This window comes from Equus caballus, chromosome 1 (genome assembly GCF_041296265.1).
Source record: "Equus caballus isolate H_3958 breed thoroughbred chromosome 1, TB-T2T, whole genome shotgun sequence".
Lineage (NCBI taxonomy): Eukaryota > Metazoa > Chordata > Mammalia > Perissodactyla > Equidae > Equus > Equus caballus.
The window spans coordinates 39,720,577-39,736,098 of record NC_091684.1 but is presented as its reverse complement, the minus strand read 5'-3'; the positions used below and the strand labels follow the sequence as shown (position 1 = coordinate 39,736,098).

At 41.9% G+C, this 15,522-nt stretch overlaps 1 protein-coding gene and 1 long non-coding RNA gene across 2 annotated transcripts in view; one reads left to right on the top strand and one right to left on the bottom strand.

Moving 5' to 3' along the window:
- LOC111773897 (uncharacterized) overlaps positions 1-1,983 on the bottom strand; it is a 23,381-nt gene extending 21,398 nt beyond the window's left edge. The window contains exon 1 of the long non-coding RNA XR_002808598.2: positions 1,756-1,983. This is a non-coding gene — a long non-coding RNA (uncharacterized lncRNA). The remainder of the gene's footprint in view (positions 1-1,755) is intronic.
- IFIT5 (interferon induced protein with tetratricopeptide repeats 5) lies at positions 798-15,522 on the top strand. Its single transcript, XM_005602369.4, has 2 exons — positions 798-2,076; positions 12,463-15,522. Exons 1-2 carry the CDS (start codon positions 2,072-2,074, stop codon positions 13,904-13,906), a joined length of 1,449 nt encoding a protein of 482 aa, XP_005602426.3. The 5' UTR covers positions 798-2,071; the 3' UTR covers positions 13,907-15,522.

Below are 15,522 nucleotides of genomic sequence, written 5' to 3'. Positions count from 1 at the left end.
CGAAGGAAACAAGGAAGAGAAACGCCATCAACAAATGGGAAACTTTTTCAAACATTGCAGCTCTATTAAACTTTTCTACTTCCTTGGTAAGAAGGAAACTCTGGGTTATTTTTCTATCCCAAATAAACCATTCAGTACCTTTTCTAAAATGTGGCTTCCCACTTCGGATAAACATTACAATAGCCCAGAGGCCCACCACACTCACATTACCTCACTGACCTCATTTCTTCAGACATCCCCCGTGCTCTCCCCACTCCACACACACCACCCACACATGCCAAGTGTGCTCTGACCTCCAGGCCTTTGCACCTCCTGTTTCCCCTGCCTTGAATGCTCTTCCCTAGCCCCATATCCACAGTGCTCACTCCTTCACCCCCTTCGGATCTCTGTTCAACTGCCACATTCTCAGTGAAACCTTCTCTTACCAACATATCTATAACAGCAGAACACCCTGCACTCCAACCCTCTCTATGCTTTTTCTCCATAGCACCATCTGACATAATGGAGGGCCTGGGCCTTGCTTGCTTAGCAAAAATCCCTAGGCCCATTGCAACCATGTGCTTCTGGCTCCCTTCTGGGCAGGCAGCCCAGCTACCGGGATTTGTAACCATCTGGGCCTGGCCAGCCTGGATCCTCCCTTATCCCAGAAGAACAACATCCTGTCTTACAGGGACACAGAGACCCTCCATGTCACCTACTGTTCCTAGGAACACTGGTCCTACCAAGGACAGCCCTTTGGCAAGCATGCAGCCTTTGTTCCTCTGCCTACTTAAGCAAGCTTCTCTTAGGGGGCGGACGTAGGTATTCGTATACTTCCGTCCAGCTGGCCGCCACTGGACACCCTCCCTCTAAGTAAAGCCAATAAACCTACATGTCTCGTTGGCATTCTCGAAGTAAAAAATAAAGTCAGCAGTGTTCAGACTAGTGGCCACAGAATGAGACTGTACATCGTTGTCCATTTACAAAGCAAAGTCAACGGAATGATATAAAAGTGATAACTGGTGCCTTTTTAAGTTTTTCTCAAAGTTTGAGAATTATCTTGTCTCTCTCTGCATATCCAGGAGCCAGACGCAGAAGACAGTGAGGAGGCAGGGCTTGTCCCTTGTCTGTTTTATTCATTGCTGTATTGACAGTGCCTTGAACAATGTCTGGCTCTTAGCAGTCGCTTAATAAATTTGTTGAATGAATGAATGATTGAATTCGAAGGGGACAAAACTTTAGTGTATTTAGCACTTTCTGCTTAGATTCCCAATACCACCCCTTCTTTATTAGGACCTTATTACAGGAAGCATGGTTGACAAGGGCACGGAAGGCAACCGCTCTCATAGGATTGTGGGTGAGGGTGTATAAATCTCTTTGCAAAGCTATTCAGCAATAGCTAGGGAACTATAAAATATATATATACATTTGACCCCCAAATTTCTCTATAATTACACAACGGAAATAATGGCACAGGTGCACCACCTGTGTTGTCTGTTGAGACAAGAATGGGAGCAGGGACTTCCGTTTCAGCTCAGGGTACATAAAGATGGAAAGAGCATCGCTGCCACCCTCATAACACAAATCACGCTGAACAATCTCCTGTCACGTTCTTCAAAACAAAAATAACTCAATAGAGAACCTCCGCGAGACAGATGAGAACCAAGACCAAAGTCCCCAGGTTCAAAGTCCCCGGCTTCAAACTCCGCACTCAACGACCCCGGGCTCCCAAGACGTCTCCTCTCAGCTCCTCAGACCGGCCAGGGCCCCCCTCACCTCTTGCAGAAGTTTCCTTTCCCGCAGCTGGACGCCGCCCAGTCGCGGATCAGATTCACTTTCCAGTTACCCTTTCCGCCTCGGTCCCGCCTTCAAGAAGACCAACCCCCTCCCCCCCCCCCCCCGCACCGATAGAAAAGGGCAGCCGCAGCGCGGGAGCACACGCCCGTGCCCACGGACACGCCCGCGCCCACGGACACACCCGCGCCCACGCACACGGACGCGCTCGGGCGCGCGCCGCCGCTTGTCAGCTCGTGCTCCCGGTCCTGAGGAGAAAGCCCGAGGGGCTGCGGCTTCCCTCGCCGACCCCGCCGCCATGAGGTAAGGGCTCTTCCCCGCTCCTCCCAACTCTGCCTAGGCCTTTATTCACACCGGTGTTTCTCCTTGTCCCGTTTTCAGCGCAGCGCTGCGGCCCTTTGAGGGGCCAAGCCCCTCCCGCCCCGCAGCCGGGCGTCTGGACTCCCGGGCGTCTGAAGTCGGGCCTAACGGGGAGGGGGGCCGAGGCACGCGCCCGGGGAGGCCTGTCTCCCGGCGGCTCCGTGCGGTCGCCCGGGTGCTGCCCGAGATTGTTCGCGGCCGCCCCGGGGGCCGTGCGGCGGCGTGTCCGCGGCGCGGATCCCCTTAGGGCCGTGGCCGTCCCCTCCTTCCCAGGGCTGCAGCTGCCGTTCCCTCAGTGTGTGCAGACGCGGTTTGGCCGCAGCCCTCCAGGCGGCGCATCGTCTGCTGCTGCCATTTTGCCTGATTTCTGGGTCTGAGTTCCTCCCTCCCCGGGAGCTACCTTTGTTCGCTACAGGGTCTTACTGCTCCGCCCGATCCGCTCTTCTATGATGATTTCTTCCCCGTCCCCTTCACTAGTGCATGCTGGTGGGGTCCTTTTCGTCCCCATTTTGTGTCCTGTCCCCGGGGCTAGCACCCTGCCCTGCATGTGGTCACTGAACCATCCGCATTTCAGAAGTTGAAGACTGAGAGGTTAAGATCTTGGGCGCCTGAGGCAGATAGTCCTTTGTTCTGAATGCTGACTCTGCACAACTTCTAGTTGGGTGACCCAAAGCAAAGTTTCCTAAACTCGGTGAGTCTGTTTCTTAGATGTTATAAAACTTAATGGCAGCCATCTCTTAGGACTGTGGAAAGGGTTAATTGCTTAGCACATGCTATTTGCATATCTTGACTATTATTGTAAGTAAAGAAGAAAATAAGTGCCTCACTTCGAACATTTGTAAGAAGGGAGGGAGGTATCAGGAAGGAGACTGGAGAAACAGGAAAAACGGGGTGCACAGTATCTATATGCAAGATGGGGTGGAAGAGGGATGAACCCCATTGGGGACTGTCTCCCAGGAACAGTGAAAGACTGCTCCTTCCAGGCAAAACTCCAGAATTACCTGAAGATAAATACCCCTTCAGACACAATGGTCGATCTCCGCCAGCCTCCCCCGGAGACAAAGTTTACAACTTAAGTGAACAAAGTTTAAAAAAGGAAAACTCATGGCATCCAGTTGTGCAGAGATTCCACAGAGTCTGGGCAAAGCAGTTGAGTCTGAAAATCCCTTTGAGATCTCAGACCACATTCAGAATGCCTGAGGCAGCCCTACTCATTGTCCTTGGGCTGAGCTGATAGAAACCTTCCAGACAGAAGCAGGTGTTCATTTTACTCTCTGGATGGGCATGGGGCTGCTAAGCCCATATTGTCATGGATCTGGGCAGGCTGTTAAGCTCATGGCATGTCGTGCCTAGGATTTTGGTACAGTTACCCCAGAGAAAGGAACAACTACCAAGGGACGGTCTTGCCAGGTTTCCTAATCAGGATTGTATGGAACAGTCCAAAACCTATTTTCTTCTTTTTCCTTTTTAAGGATTGGCACCTGGGCTAACAACTGTTGCCAATCTTTTTTTTTTTTTCTGCTTTATCTCCCCAACCCCCACCGTACACAGTTGTATATCTTAGTTGCAGGTCGTTCTAGTTGTGGGATGTGGGATGCCGCCTCAACGTGGCCTGACGAGCGATGCCATGTCCACACCCAGGATCCGAACCCTGGGCCTTGGCAGCGGAGCGCGTGAACTTAACCACTCGGCCACGGAGCCGGCCCCCAAAACCTATTTTCAAAATCCAAACATGAAGTCAGACACAGAGCATGCCAAGATAGAAAGACAAGTGGGATAGGGCAGAGTGAAGTGGGAGAAAGTTTAGAGCTTCTGTCTTTATTAGCAGAAGGGAAGAACTAACAGAAATTCCCTCATCTGGCATTTAGGTGCTTTTTATGCTAGACTTATGCCTCTGGACTGGACATGCCAGAAGTTGCCAATATGGAACTGCATTCATTCATTCATTCAACAAATATTGATTTATTGAGCTTCTACCATATGCCTAGGATAATAGATGCTGGGGACACAGAGGTGAAAAAATAAAATCAAAACAAGGTCCCTATTCTCATGGGGCTTACATTTAAATGGGGAAATAGACAAACAGTAGATAAGTGAGTAAAGAATCAACATAATTCAGAAAGTGATAAGTGCTATAAGGAAAATAAAATAGTGTAATGGGCTAAGACAGTGATGTAGAATGCAGGGGGCTATCTTAGATAGCTCTGCCACAGGCAGCCTCTTAGGTAGGGAATATTTAAGCTGAACTTACAGGAAAGAGCTAGTCATGCAAAAATTTAGGAGCAGAGCAATGTGAGTAAACATAACAGGCGTAAAAGTCCTTGAACTTGATATGTTCAAGATAGGAAGAAGGTCAGTATGTCTAAAGCACAGTAAGTGAAGAGAGTAGTAGGAGAGAAGGTTGGACAGACAGATGAGGCCAGCTCCTTTAGGGACTTGTAGGACATGGCAAGGGCTGGATTAATATCTAGGGATGTTGGGAAGTCATTGGGAGATTTTAAGCCAGGGTACGGACATAATCTGGTTTACATTTTCAAAAGTCTACTGGTACTATGTGAGAACCAAAAGTGGAAGCAGGGAGACCAGATTTTTCCGCAGCTCAAAGGGAAGGTAATTGTGTTTTAGACTAGGAAATTAGCAGTGGAAATGGAGAAAAGTGGATGGATTTGAGATGCATCTGGGTGGTAGAATTAAGAGGACTTCCTATTGGATTGAATGAGGAGTTGAGAGAAGAGGAGCAATCAAAGATTACTCCTAGGTTATTTGGCCTTGGAACTAAGAGGTGCCAAACAAGGTGGGGAAGACTGAGGGAGGAACATGCTCAAGGAGCCCAGATTTCTGTATTGGATATGTTTATTTGAGTTGCTAGTTGAACTTGTAATTGAAGATGTGAATTGAAGATTAGGTAAGTCTGGAATTCAGGGGAGAGATCAGAGTTAGAGGAAATAGATTGGAAGATCATCAGCATATACATCAGAAAGTCTTTAATTGGATTGTTGGGAAAAAAATATTTTAATTCCCTTAATAATGATGATAATTATGTCTGTGATAACTAAGATTCTTGCTTTTCCTTTGGTTCACTTCTAATACATTTTTGGCTAGCTCTTTCGTTTTGTTTGAGAGAATCATTAATCATCCTTAAAGAATAATTCTCGAGCCAGCCCTGATGGCCTAGTGGTTAAAGTTCGGCACTCTTACTGCTTGGTGGCCTAAGTTTGGTTCCTGGTCAGGCAACCACATCAGTCATCTGTCAGCAGCCATGCTGTGGCAGCGGCTCACATAGAACAACTAGAAGGACCTACAACTAGAATATACAACTATGTAATGGGGCTTTGGGGAGGGAAGAAAAAGAAAGAAATCTCTCTGCCACTCCCTGTCTGAAATACTCTGCACAGCAAATCCTGGTAAGAAGTAGCACCATCTCAAAACAACTCCAACAGTTCGGAACGTTGTGACTTTAGATTGAGGACTCATATTTGAAACCATTGTTTTCTTATCCTGAGACTTTTAAATATCCGGTATGTCTTTTCTAAGGGGCAATCGCACAGACCTTTTACGTACTCTCTAAGCTGCTCTAAAATCTCTTCTTGTTTTCTTTTTAGGTCCTCCTGAGGCAAAGTGAATTTTACATACGTTAGATATATCTTATATTTTAAAGTAAACTATTCTAAAAAATGACCCCAAATTTTTATATTAAAGAGGTAGTATAGCATTATGGTTGAAAGGCATTAGCTTTTCAGTCAGGCAGAACTAGGTTTGAATCTTGGCCCAGCCACTTTATATCTGTAATCTTTTTTTTTTTAATATTTTCTTTTTCCTTTTTCTCCTCAAAGCCCCCTGGTACATAGTTGTATATTTTTAGTTGTGGGTCCTTCTAGTTGTGGCATATGGGATGCCACCTGAGCATGGCTTGATCAGCCATGCCATGTCCACGCCCAGGATCTGAACTGGTGAAACCCTGGGCTGCCGAAGTGGAGCACGTGAACTTAACCACTCAGCCATGGGGCCAGCCCCTATAGCTCTGTAATTTTGAATGTGTAATTTAAACTCTCTGGGACCAGCCTGGTGGCGCAGCAGTTCAGTGCGCATGTTCTGCTTTGGCGGCCCAGGATTCGCCAGTTCGGATCCCAGGTGCGAACATGGCACCGCTTGGCAAGCCATGCTGTGGTAGGCATCCCACATATAAAGTAGAGGAAGATGGGCACAGATGTGAGCTCAGGGCCACTCTTCCTCAGCAAAAGAGGAGGATTGGCAGCTGATGTTAGCTTAGGGCTAATCTTCCTCAAAAAACAAAACAAAAAAACTCTCTGTCTCCCAGTCCTCATCCATAAAATTGTGAAAATAATAAGAGATTGTTATAAAAATTAAATGTAATTTGTATAACGTGCTTGGCACACTGCCTGGCATATAGTAAACTATCACTGAATGGTAGTTTTGGTTATTTCTTTTGAGTACTCATCTGATTCTAGATAGTGTATTATAAATAGTGTAAGCTGAATCTGCAGGAAGCCCAGGTCACATGCCTAAAGTTGGTTTTTCAAAAACATCCTTCTTTGCCATTTAATTTAGCTCTTGACCTTGAATAAAATAGCAAAAATTTCAAGTTAAAGGAGAACTCTAACCTGTTGGGCTTGAGGCCTTTTTATCCATTAAGCCCTATAGGCCCAGTGTCTCCAGCTATCCTGTCCCATCCAGTAGCCACTAGACTATGTGCTATTTAAATTAATTAAAAGTAAATAAAATTAAAAATTCAGTTCCTTAGTATGAGCCACATTTAAAGTGATCAGTGGCCACATGTAGCTAATGTCTGCCATTTTGTACAGCACAGATAAGAGCATTTCCATCATGGCAGGAAGTTCTTTTGGAAATCTTAGGTCTAGAACCTATAGTCATTAAAATGTAGGATCTGTATATATGTGTGTATATGTATATACACAGAAAGAGAATAAATTTGAAAAAATTATAAAATTGAAATCATAAGCTGACTCAAATTTCTACTAAATATGTCAAGTCAACTATGAATGTTTAAATTTAGTGTTCATAAAATTTGGAAAACATTTCATAGAGTAGTGTATTTGATTATAAATATTAAATGGTTTTATTTTTCCAATGACTACTACTAATTGTGCAAATAATCCAGTTCTCTAACTCTTCTATCACTTTTGGCTATTAGGATAGCCTCTTTCCAGTTGTTAAAGACTCAGTCCAATTCCTCAATCTCATGTTTGATTGAAAGCACTTTTCTCCTCCTTCCCAAACCCCAGCAAATATTGATATAAGTGCTATGAAGAACAGGAAAATACGATAGACTAGACTTTAGGATGACTGGCAAGGTGGGGGTGCAGCTTTAGCTAAGGTGGTCAGGGGTAGGCCTCTGTGAAGAGCTGACATTTGAGCCAAGACCAGAATTAGGAGAATAAGTAAGCCCTTGAACTCTCTTAGGGAGAGTTCACAGAGGCAATAAAAAGGAGGTACAGGTGCCCTGAGGTAGGAACATACTTGGCATGAGAAATAAGAAATAATAAAATTCTTTTAAAATCCTGTATGGCTGGAGTGCAGTGAGTGAGAAGAAAGTGGTACAAAATTAGGCTAGAGAAGTAGATGTGGGCCAAATGCTGAAGGGCATAGCAACCGTGGTTAGGAGTTTGAGGCTGGAGATAAAGATTTGAGCATTAACAGTGGATAGCTTTACTTTGCTTCATATTCCATCTTTCTTGCAATTTCCCTCTTTCTCTCCCACAAGCATCATTTTCTCCCTTAATATTGGACCCTTTCCCTTGGCATATCACTAAGTCATTAAAAATATCATAATTAAATTTTTTTTGACAATTCCTCCAGCCTCCCTCCAGCTGTAGCACTATTTCTCTACTCCCTTCATAGTAATATTCCATGAAAGAGTGGCCTGTATTCCCGATATCCACTTCTTTACCTCTCATTATTCCCTCAACTTTGTCCAGTAATATGTTCATCCCTACCATTCTATTAAAACACTTATCAAGGTCCCCCACACGTTTACTCCTGCCAGAAAAAAGTGATATATCATTCTCTGTCCATATTTTCTCAACCTCTTAGAACCATTTTACACATTGAATATCCATCTTTCTTTCTTGAAGTAAACATTTTCTTCCTTAGGCTTTCATGACACCAGGTTTCTCAATTCTCCTGCTCCCTCACTGATTGTTCTTTCTTGGCCTCCTTTCCTGTCCTTCTACTCTGCCTCACAGCAGAGTCTTACATGTCTTACAGCATAGTGTAACTATGTCTTACAGCATAGTTTTTGACCTTCTCCCTGTGTGCTCACTCCGAAAGTAATTTCCTCTAGATCTCCGGGTTTTAAAGTTCATCTCATGCTGATGACTCCCAGTTTTGTATCCTTAGTTCTAATGTCATGCTTCCTCATCTCCAGGATTTTCTTCATTAATATCCAACTTCATACTTGTCATCTTCACTTGAATGTCTAATAGAAATCTCAAATTTAACATTTCAAAATAGTTCTCTTGATATATCCACTTACTTCCTGAAGTCAAAAGCATAGGAATTATTCTTGATTCCCTCTTTCACTCATGGTCCTCCCCACACCCAATTCATCAGAAAGACATGTCAGCTCTGCCTCCAAAGTATAACCATCCAGTCCTCACTAGCCCTTGACTACAACCCAAGTGTAAGCTTGCATCATCTCTCCCTGGATTCCATCAAGAGCTGCTTTCATGCCTCTTTCAGGGACATTAGCTCGCCCAAGCTATTTAAATTTTAGTTACCTCCCAGACCCCTTGCCAGCCTCCCATTCCCCTCTCCTGCTTTATTTTTCTCCTTAGCACTTATTATCATCTTACACACTGTATACTTTCATTTATTCTTTGGTCTTTTTATGGCATACTCCACCCCTGTATTAGAATGTAAGCTACATGAAGTCAGCATTTTTTCTTCTGTTTTGTTCATTGCTGTATCCCCAATACTTAGAACAGTGCCCTGCACATAGTAGGCTCTTAATAAATATTTGTTGAATATAGCTTCCCCACTAGTTTCCCAACTTCCTCTGTCATCCTTTCTCCACAGAACAGCCAGAGAAATTTTTTTAAACCTAGCTCAATCATGATCCCTACTTAAAAATCTCACTCCAGTGGTTTCCCTTTGCAATTAGACTAAAATTTATATTCCAAGACCTGCATCATCTAGCCCTGCCTACTACTACACCTCATCTCCTTTTGTTTACTAAGCTTCAGCCACACTTTTCTTTCTTCTGTCCTCTGAACTCTCCAAGTTTGTTCCCACATCAGGCCTTTGTGCTCACTGATGGTTCAGCCGAAACCAGGGTTTCTAAACCTCAGCATTATTGGTATTTTAGGCTGGATAATTCTTTGTTGTTGGGGCTGACCTGTGCATTGTAGGACATTTAGCAGCATCTTGTTTTGACCCAGTTAGATGCTAGTAGCATTCCTCCAGTGGTGACAGCCACATTGTCTCCAGACATTACCAGATGTCCTCTTGCTGGGCAAAACTACCCTGGTGGAGAACCACTGATCTAGACTGTTCTGCTCTCAGGTCTTTCATGAGTGCCTCCTTTTTATTATTGAGATCTTCCTGCAATTGCCCCTTTCTACAAGGGCTTTTCCTTGTCAAGCATAACTAAAGTACTCTCCCACTCCCACCGTTTAATCCCATTACTCTGGTTCTTTTTTCTTCTTAACACTTATTACTGTCTGGAATTATGTTGTCCATTGATTTGTTTACATGTTTATTTTCTGTCCACTCCGTTTGTTCCCTCTCCCAGAGTGGAATTACCATGAAAAAAGGGCCCCTTTCTATCTTTTTACTATTCTATCCACTACAACTAGAAAATTGCCTGGCAAGTATGAGTGAGGTGATCCATAAAGCTTGATAGAAATATTACTATAGTTCCCATAAACATTTATACAAATATATATTGTACATACAGGGAGTAGGGTTCTTTGTGGAGCAAAAAGGGAAATGCACATACACATAGGACACTGTTCATCTCATAATTAGAGCATTTCCCTCTTGGAGAGAAGCCTTAAGTAATTTTTTCTGTACATTTATTGTGACCTTTAATTATGGCCAATAAGACTAAATAGACTAAAAAGTCTTTCCTGACTGCCTCACCACCACCATCAGCAAAACAAACAAAACTGGGTCTATTATTAGGACTTTGTCAGTTGCAGACAGTACAAACCCAATTCAAACTGGTTAAGCAAAAAGAGAAAGAGAGATTATTTGCTTAAAAAAATAGAAGTCCCGTGATGGACAGGGTGATCCAGGCAAGACTAGATATAGATATTTAGTTGGTATCATGAGCAGTCTGTCTTTCTTCCTGTCTAAGCTCTGCTTTCTCTGCGTTTGGTTCTTTCTCAGGAAGGTTATCCCCAAAGATAACCACCAGCAACTCCAAACATATATTCTACCAGCTTAAAATTTTTGGAGGGAAGAGAAATAGCTTAACCAAAGTCCCATTTCAGCAAAATCATATTTTAATTGGACTATCTATGAACAGATGACTAGGATCGGGGAATGGCTGGAATATCTTATGCCTTCCCACAGACTGGAGTGAAGGGTGGACAGCCTGTCTCAAAACACATGGACTGAGAGTAGGGGGAGAGATTGTTCCACAAAAGAAAACTGAAAGAAGGGATCCTCATCAAGTAAAAGCCACCGATGTCCACGACACTGGACTAGGTCCCCTTCCTGGGTCACTTCCATGTTTACTTATAATATAGGCTCTGTATAAGCAAGGCCGTGTCTTGTTCACATTCACATCCCCAGGGTTATTCAGAAGATCTTGCACATAAAAGGCTCTCAGTAATGAATGAATAAATATTTCTTATTCCTTCCTTCCCCCTTCATCTTCCTAATTTGAGACAGTGTTTCCAGTGGGCCTTGCAGTGATTACACTATGCCTCACACAAAGGGAGCTCAACAACTATTTCTTGATTGAAATGAATAGCAAGGGCAATGATAAGTAAGCGTTAGCCTTTATTGTTGCCCACAAGCCCAGAGGTCAGAAGGATGTGGCACTTACATCAAAACCTAGGTTCCTTTTGCCTTTTCCTCATCTTTATATAAATCTGTTACTCTCCTTTTATCTATCTCAAACTTATGCTTCTCCCTATCTCTTGGTATACCTGTTCTTGTCTGTTCCTGTGCCTTTTCTCTCTGTGGGGTTTCCTTCCTTCCCCCCTCCCTCTCTTCCTCTCTTCTCTGCAAAATGATGTTCCTGTGGCTTATCTGTCTTCTGCAGTGTCTTCTTCTCTTATTTCTCACCTTCTCTTCCTTCTCTTCTTCCCTCCTTTCTCTACTTTTAATACAATAATGGAATTTTTATATTAATTATTGACTATATATTTATTATTATTAATTTTCAAGGCTAGCAAGTAAAACATTTTAAATTCCCCTCTTCAAAAATAGGTGGTCCTTGTGGATTAGTGAGTGCTAAAAGGAAATAGATACCCTGTAACATAGAAAACCCTGTCATCTTTCCAGAATTTGTTATGCAATAAATAATGAGAATTTAATGAAATATTTCTAGGACATAATTATACACAGAGAAAACTGGTATAAAGTTATAGGAGCCTACTGCTTTAACTGTAAGTAAGATCAAATAAAAGATAAAATTGGTTTTAAGCAAAGGACAATATTTAAGGTTTAAACATTATTTCCTTTATTTCTTGAAAATTAAAAAGAATTTTATCTTTTATTTTTATAATTTTTAAAAAGTATTTTATTGAGGTCGTATTCTGTAATTTCATTATGTAATTTCACGTGTACATTACTATATATTAGTTTCTATAGAGACTGCATTGTGCTTGCCACCAATAGTCTAGTTTTTATCCATCACCATACATAGGTGCACCTTTACCCCTTTCGCCCACCTTGCCATCTCCTTTCCTCTGGTAACCACTAATCTGTTCTCTTTATCCATGTGTTTATTTATCATCCACATATGAGTGAAATCATACAGTGTTTGTCTTTCTCTAGCTTACTTCCCTCAACATAATACCCTCAAGGTCCATCCATGTTGTTGCAAATGGGACGATTTGGCCCTTTTTCATGGCTGAGTAGTATTCCATTTTGTGTGAGAGTGTGTGTGTAACACATCTTCTTTATCCATTCATCAGTTGATGGGCACTTGGGTTGCTTTCACATCTTGGCTATTGTGAATAATGCTGCAGTGAACATAAGGTTGCATAAATCTCTCTGTATTGTTGATTTCAAGTGCTTTGGATAAATACCCAGTAGTAGGACAGCTAGCTGGATCGTCTAGTATTTCTATTTTTAATTTTTTGAGAAATCTAAAAAGGATTTTATCTTTGACAGTGAAATTCCTGAGGATGCCTTGAAGGCCATTCTGTTGGAGTTGGAATGTCACTTTACGTGGAATTTACTTAAAGAAGACATTGATCTCTGTGAGGTGGAAGACACAATTGGGCAACAGCTTGAATTTCTTACCACAAAATCCAGACTTACTCTTTATAACCTATTGGCGTATGTGAAACACCTGAAAGGCCAAAATAAAGATGCCCTAGAGTGCTTGGAACAAGCAGAAGAAATAATCCAGCGTGAACACTCAGAAAAAGAAGAAGTACGAAGTCTGGTCACTTGGGGAAACTATGCCTGGGTGTATTATCACATGGACCAGCTTAAAGAAGCTCAAACGTATATAGACAAGGTAGGGAATGTCTGCAAGAAATTGTCCAGTCCTTCCCACTACAAGTTGGAGTGTCCTGAGATTGACTGTGAGAAAGGGTGGGCACTCTTGAAATTTGGAGGAAAGTATCACCAGAAGGCTAAAATGGCTTTTGAGAAGGCTCTGGAAGCGGAACCTGACAATCCAGAATTTAACATCGGCTATGCCATCACAGTGTATCGGCTGGATGATTCTGACAGAGAAGGGTCTATAAAGAGCTTTTCTCTGGGGCCTCTGAGGAAGGCTGTTACCCTGAACCCAGATAACACCTACATTAAGGTTTTTCTGGCACTGAAGCTTCAAGATGTTCATGCAGAAGCTGAAGGGGAAAAGTATATTGAAGAAATCCTGGACCAAATATCATCCCAACCATATGTCCTTCGTTATGCAGCCAAATTCTACAGGAGGAAAAATTCCTGGGACAGAGCTCTTGAACTTTTGAGAAAGGCCTTGGAGGTGACACCAACCTCTTCTTTCCTGCATCACCAAATGGGACTTTGCTATAGGGCACAAATGATCCAGATCAAGAAGGCCACTCGCAACAGACCTAAAGGAAAGGATAAACTGAAAGTTGATGAGCTGATTACATCTGCCATATTTCATTTCAAAGCAGCTGTGGAGCGAGACTCTATGTTTGCATTTGCCTACACAGACCTGGCCAACATGTATGCTGAGGGAGGCCAGTATAACAATGCTGAAGAGGTTTTCCAGAAAGCCCTTCGTCTGGAGAACATAACTGATGATCACAAACATCAGATCCACTACCACTATGGCCGCTTTCAGGAATTTCACCGTAAATCAGAAAATACTGCCATCCACCATTATTTAGAAGCCTTAAAGGTCAAAGACAGGTCATCCCTGCGCACCAAACTGACAAGTGCTCTGAAGAAATTGGCTACCAAGAGACTTGGTCACAATGCTTCAGATGTGCAGAGTTTAAGTGCCCTAGGGTTTGTTTACAAGCTGGAGGGAGAAAAGAGGCAAGCTGCTGAGTACTATGAGAGGGCCCAAAAGATAGATCCAGAAAATGAAGAATTCCTTACTGCTCTCTGTGAGCTTCGACTTTCCATTTAAATGCATACTCTAGGAAATTAGTTCTAAGCTTTTCTCTTCCTTTTGGGTTCTTATATTTTTGTTTATTGATTTAATCCGTTGTGCATTACAGAACCAATTTTTATTCAATGGTCATTGTGTACCAGGCATCATGCTACATACTTCATATACATTATGATGACTCTTTTGCTGTTTTATATTTTATTTAATTAAAATACTGTAATCCATTGAGAAACAGCAGCCTTCTAGCTGTTGAAATTTTTAAAAATATTGTGGCCGTTATGACTTTATACCCTTTTATCTCTGCTATTTATAATAATTTTCTGATTAAATTTTGTCAGATTTCACATATTACTCATTTATGCAGTGAGTATAATCCTGCATAAACCTTTGAGCCTAGGTCAGGAGCACTCTTTCAGAAATACACAATTATATTAGTTAAGCTCTTAACTATGCAGCTTGCAAAAGATGGAACCTTCCAGTTACAGACGTTCTGACTTTGATGAGGATATTTAACCATCAACCTGATGGTCACCTAAAGAATCCTCTTTGTTGAAAGAAAAAAGTTGATAAAAATAAATAAGTTTGTCATTTCTGATGAGTTCAATAAAAGGAGATGAACTAGAGCATGAGAAAAAAGATTTCCTCAAATACAGAGCTTTAGGGCCCCAGGAGAAATCTGAAGTATTATATCCCAAAATGTTCATTAAGTAGCTAGAAATAGTTCTGAGGAAAAAAATGAATAATTAAAAATTATTAGTCTCAAGTTTCTCGGGTTCTTTTAACTAGAAGAATAAACCTAAACTGAATCTAGTTGGAATTACTTTTATTCTTTCCAATTAAAATTGCAGTATTTTTTGTTACAGTCATTGAGATAGAAAGCAAACCAATTGAGAAACTGGGAGAAATGATAAATAAAGGGGTAAAGTAGATGTCCCTAACCTATATCCCTAGATTGCCAAGATTTCAGGCATTTAGTTTGGGGTCTGAACTGGGTAGAGTTGTCATACGCACAATATCTGGCCTTTGGTTAACTGTTTGAGTATTCCAGAGTTAACTTCTTGGAAGCTTTTTCTTTTGTCTGAAGCGTTCAGATTGATATGTTTTGCTATAGATCCTGCAGGAATAGTTAAGCCTTGCTTTCAGTTTTAATATCCACCTTGAAGAGTCACTGCTTAAGGGCTCTTATCCCAGGGCACTTTTTAATTTGGGATGTTACTAAAAGCCGCTTCTGTAATGTTTCTTTGATTATAGACTACACAATTATATTTACCACCACAGCATTAATGGAAAGGTGTGCCATGTGATTTAATTCTCCATCCTGCCAGTGTGGCTCTTAAAACTACTATGCATGTATGTGTGTGTTTACTTTTTGTTACTACTTTTTCATTTTTAAAATTTATATCGTTGTAATTATTATAAAAGTAATGAATTCTTATTGTAAAATTTTAAATATACAGAAGTATATAAATTTAAAGGTGAGAGCAACCCCTCAGCCTACCCCAGTTACCCCCCTCAAAGTAAACTATTAACAATTTGATATATATCCTTCCAGATATTTTTTCCTATGTATATGCAAACATACATATATATTGCAGTGTATCTCATGAAGTAAATTTTTTAAAATGTTTGTTTTA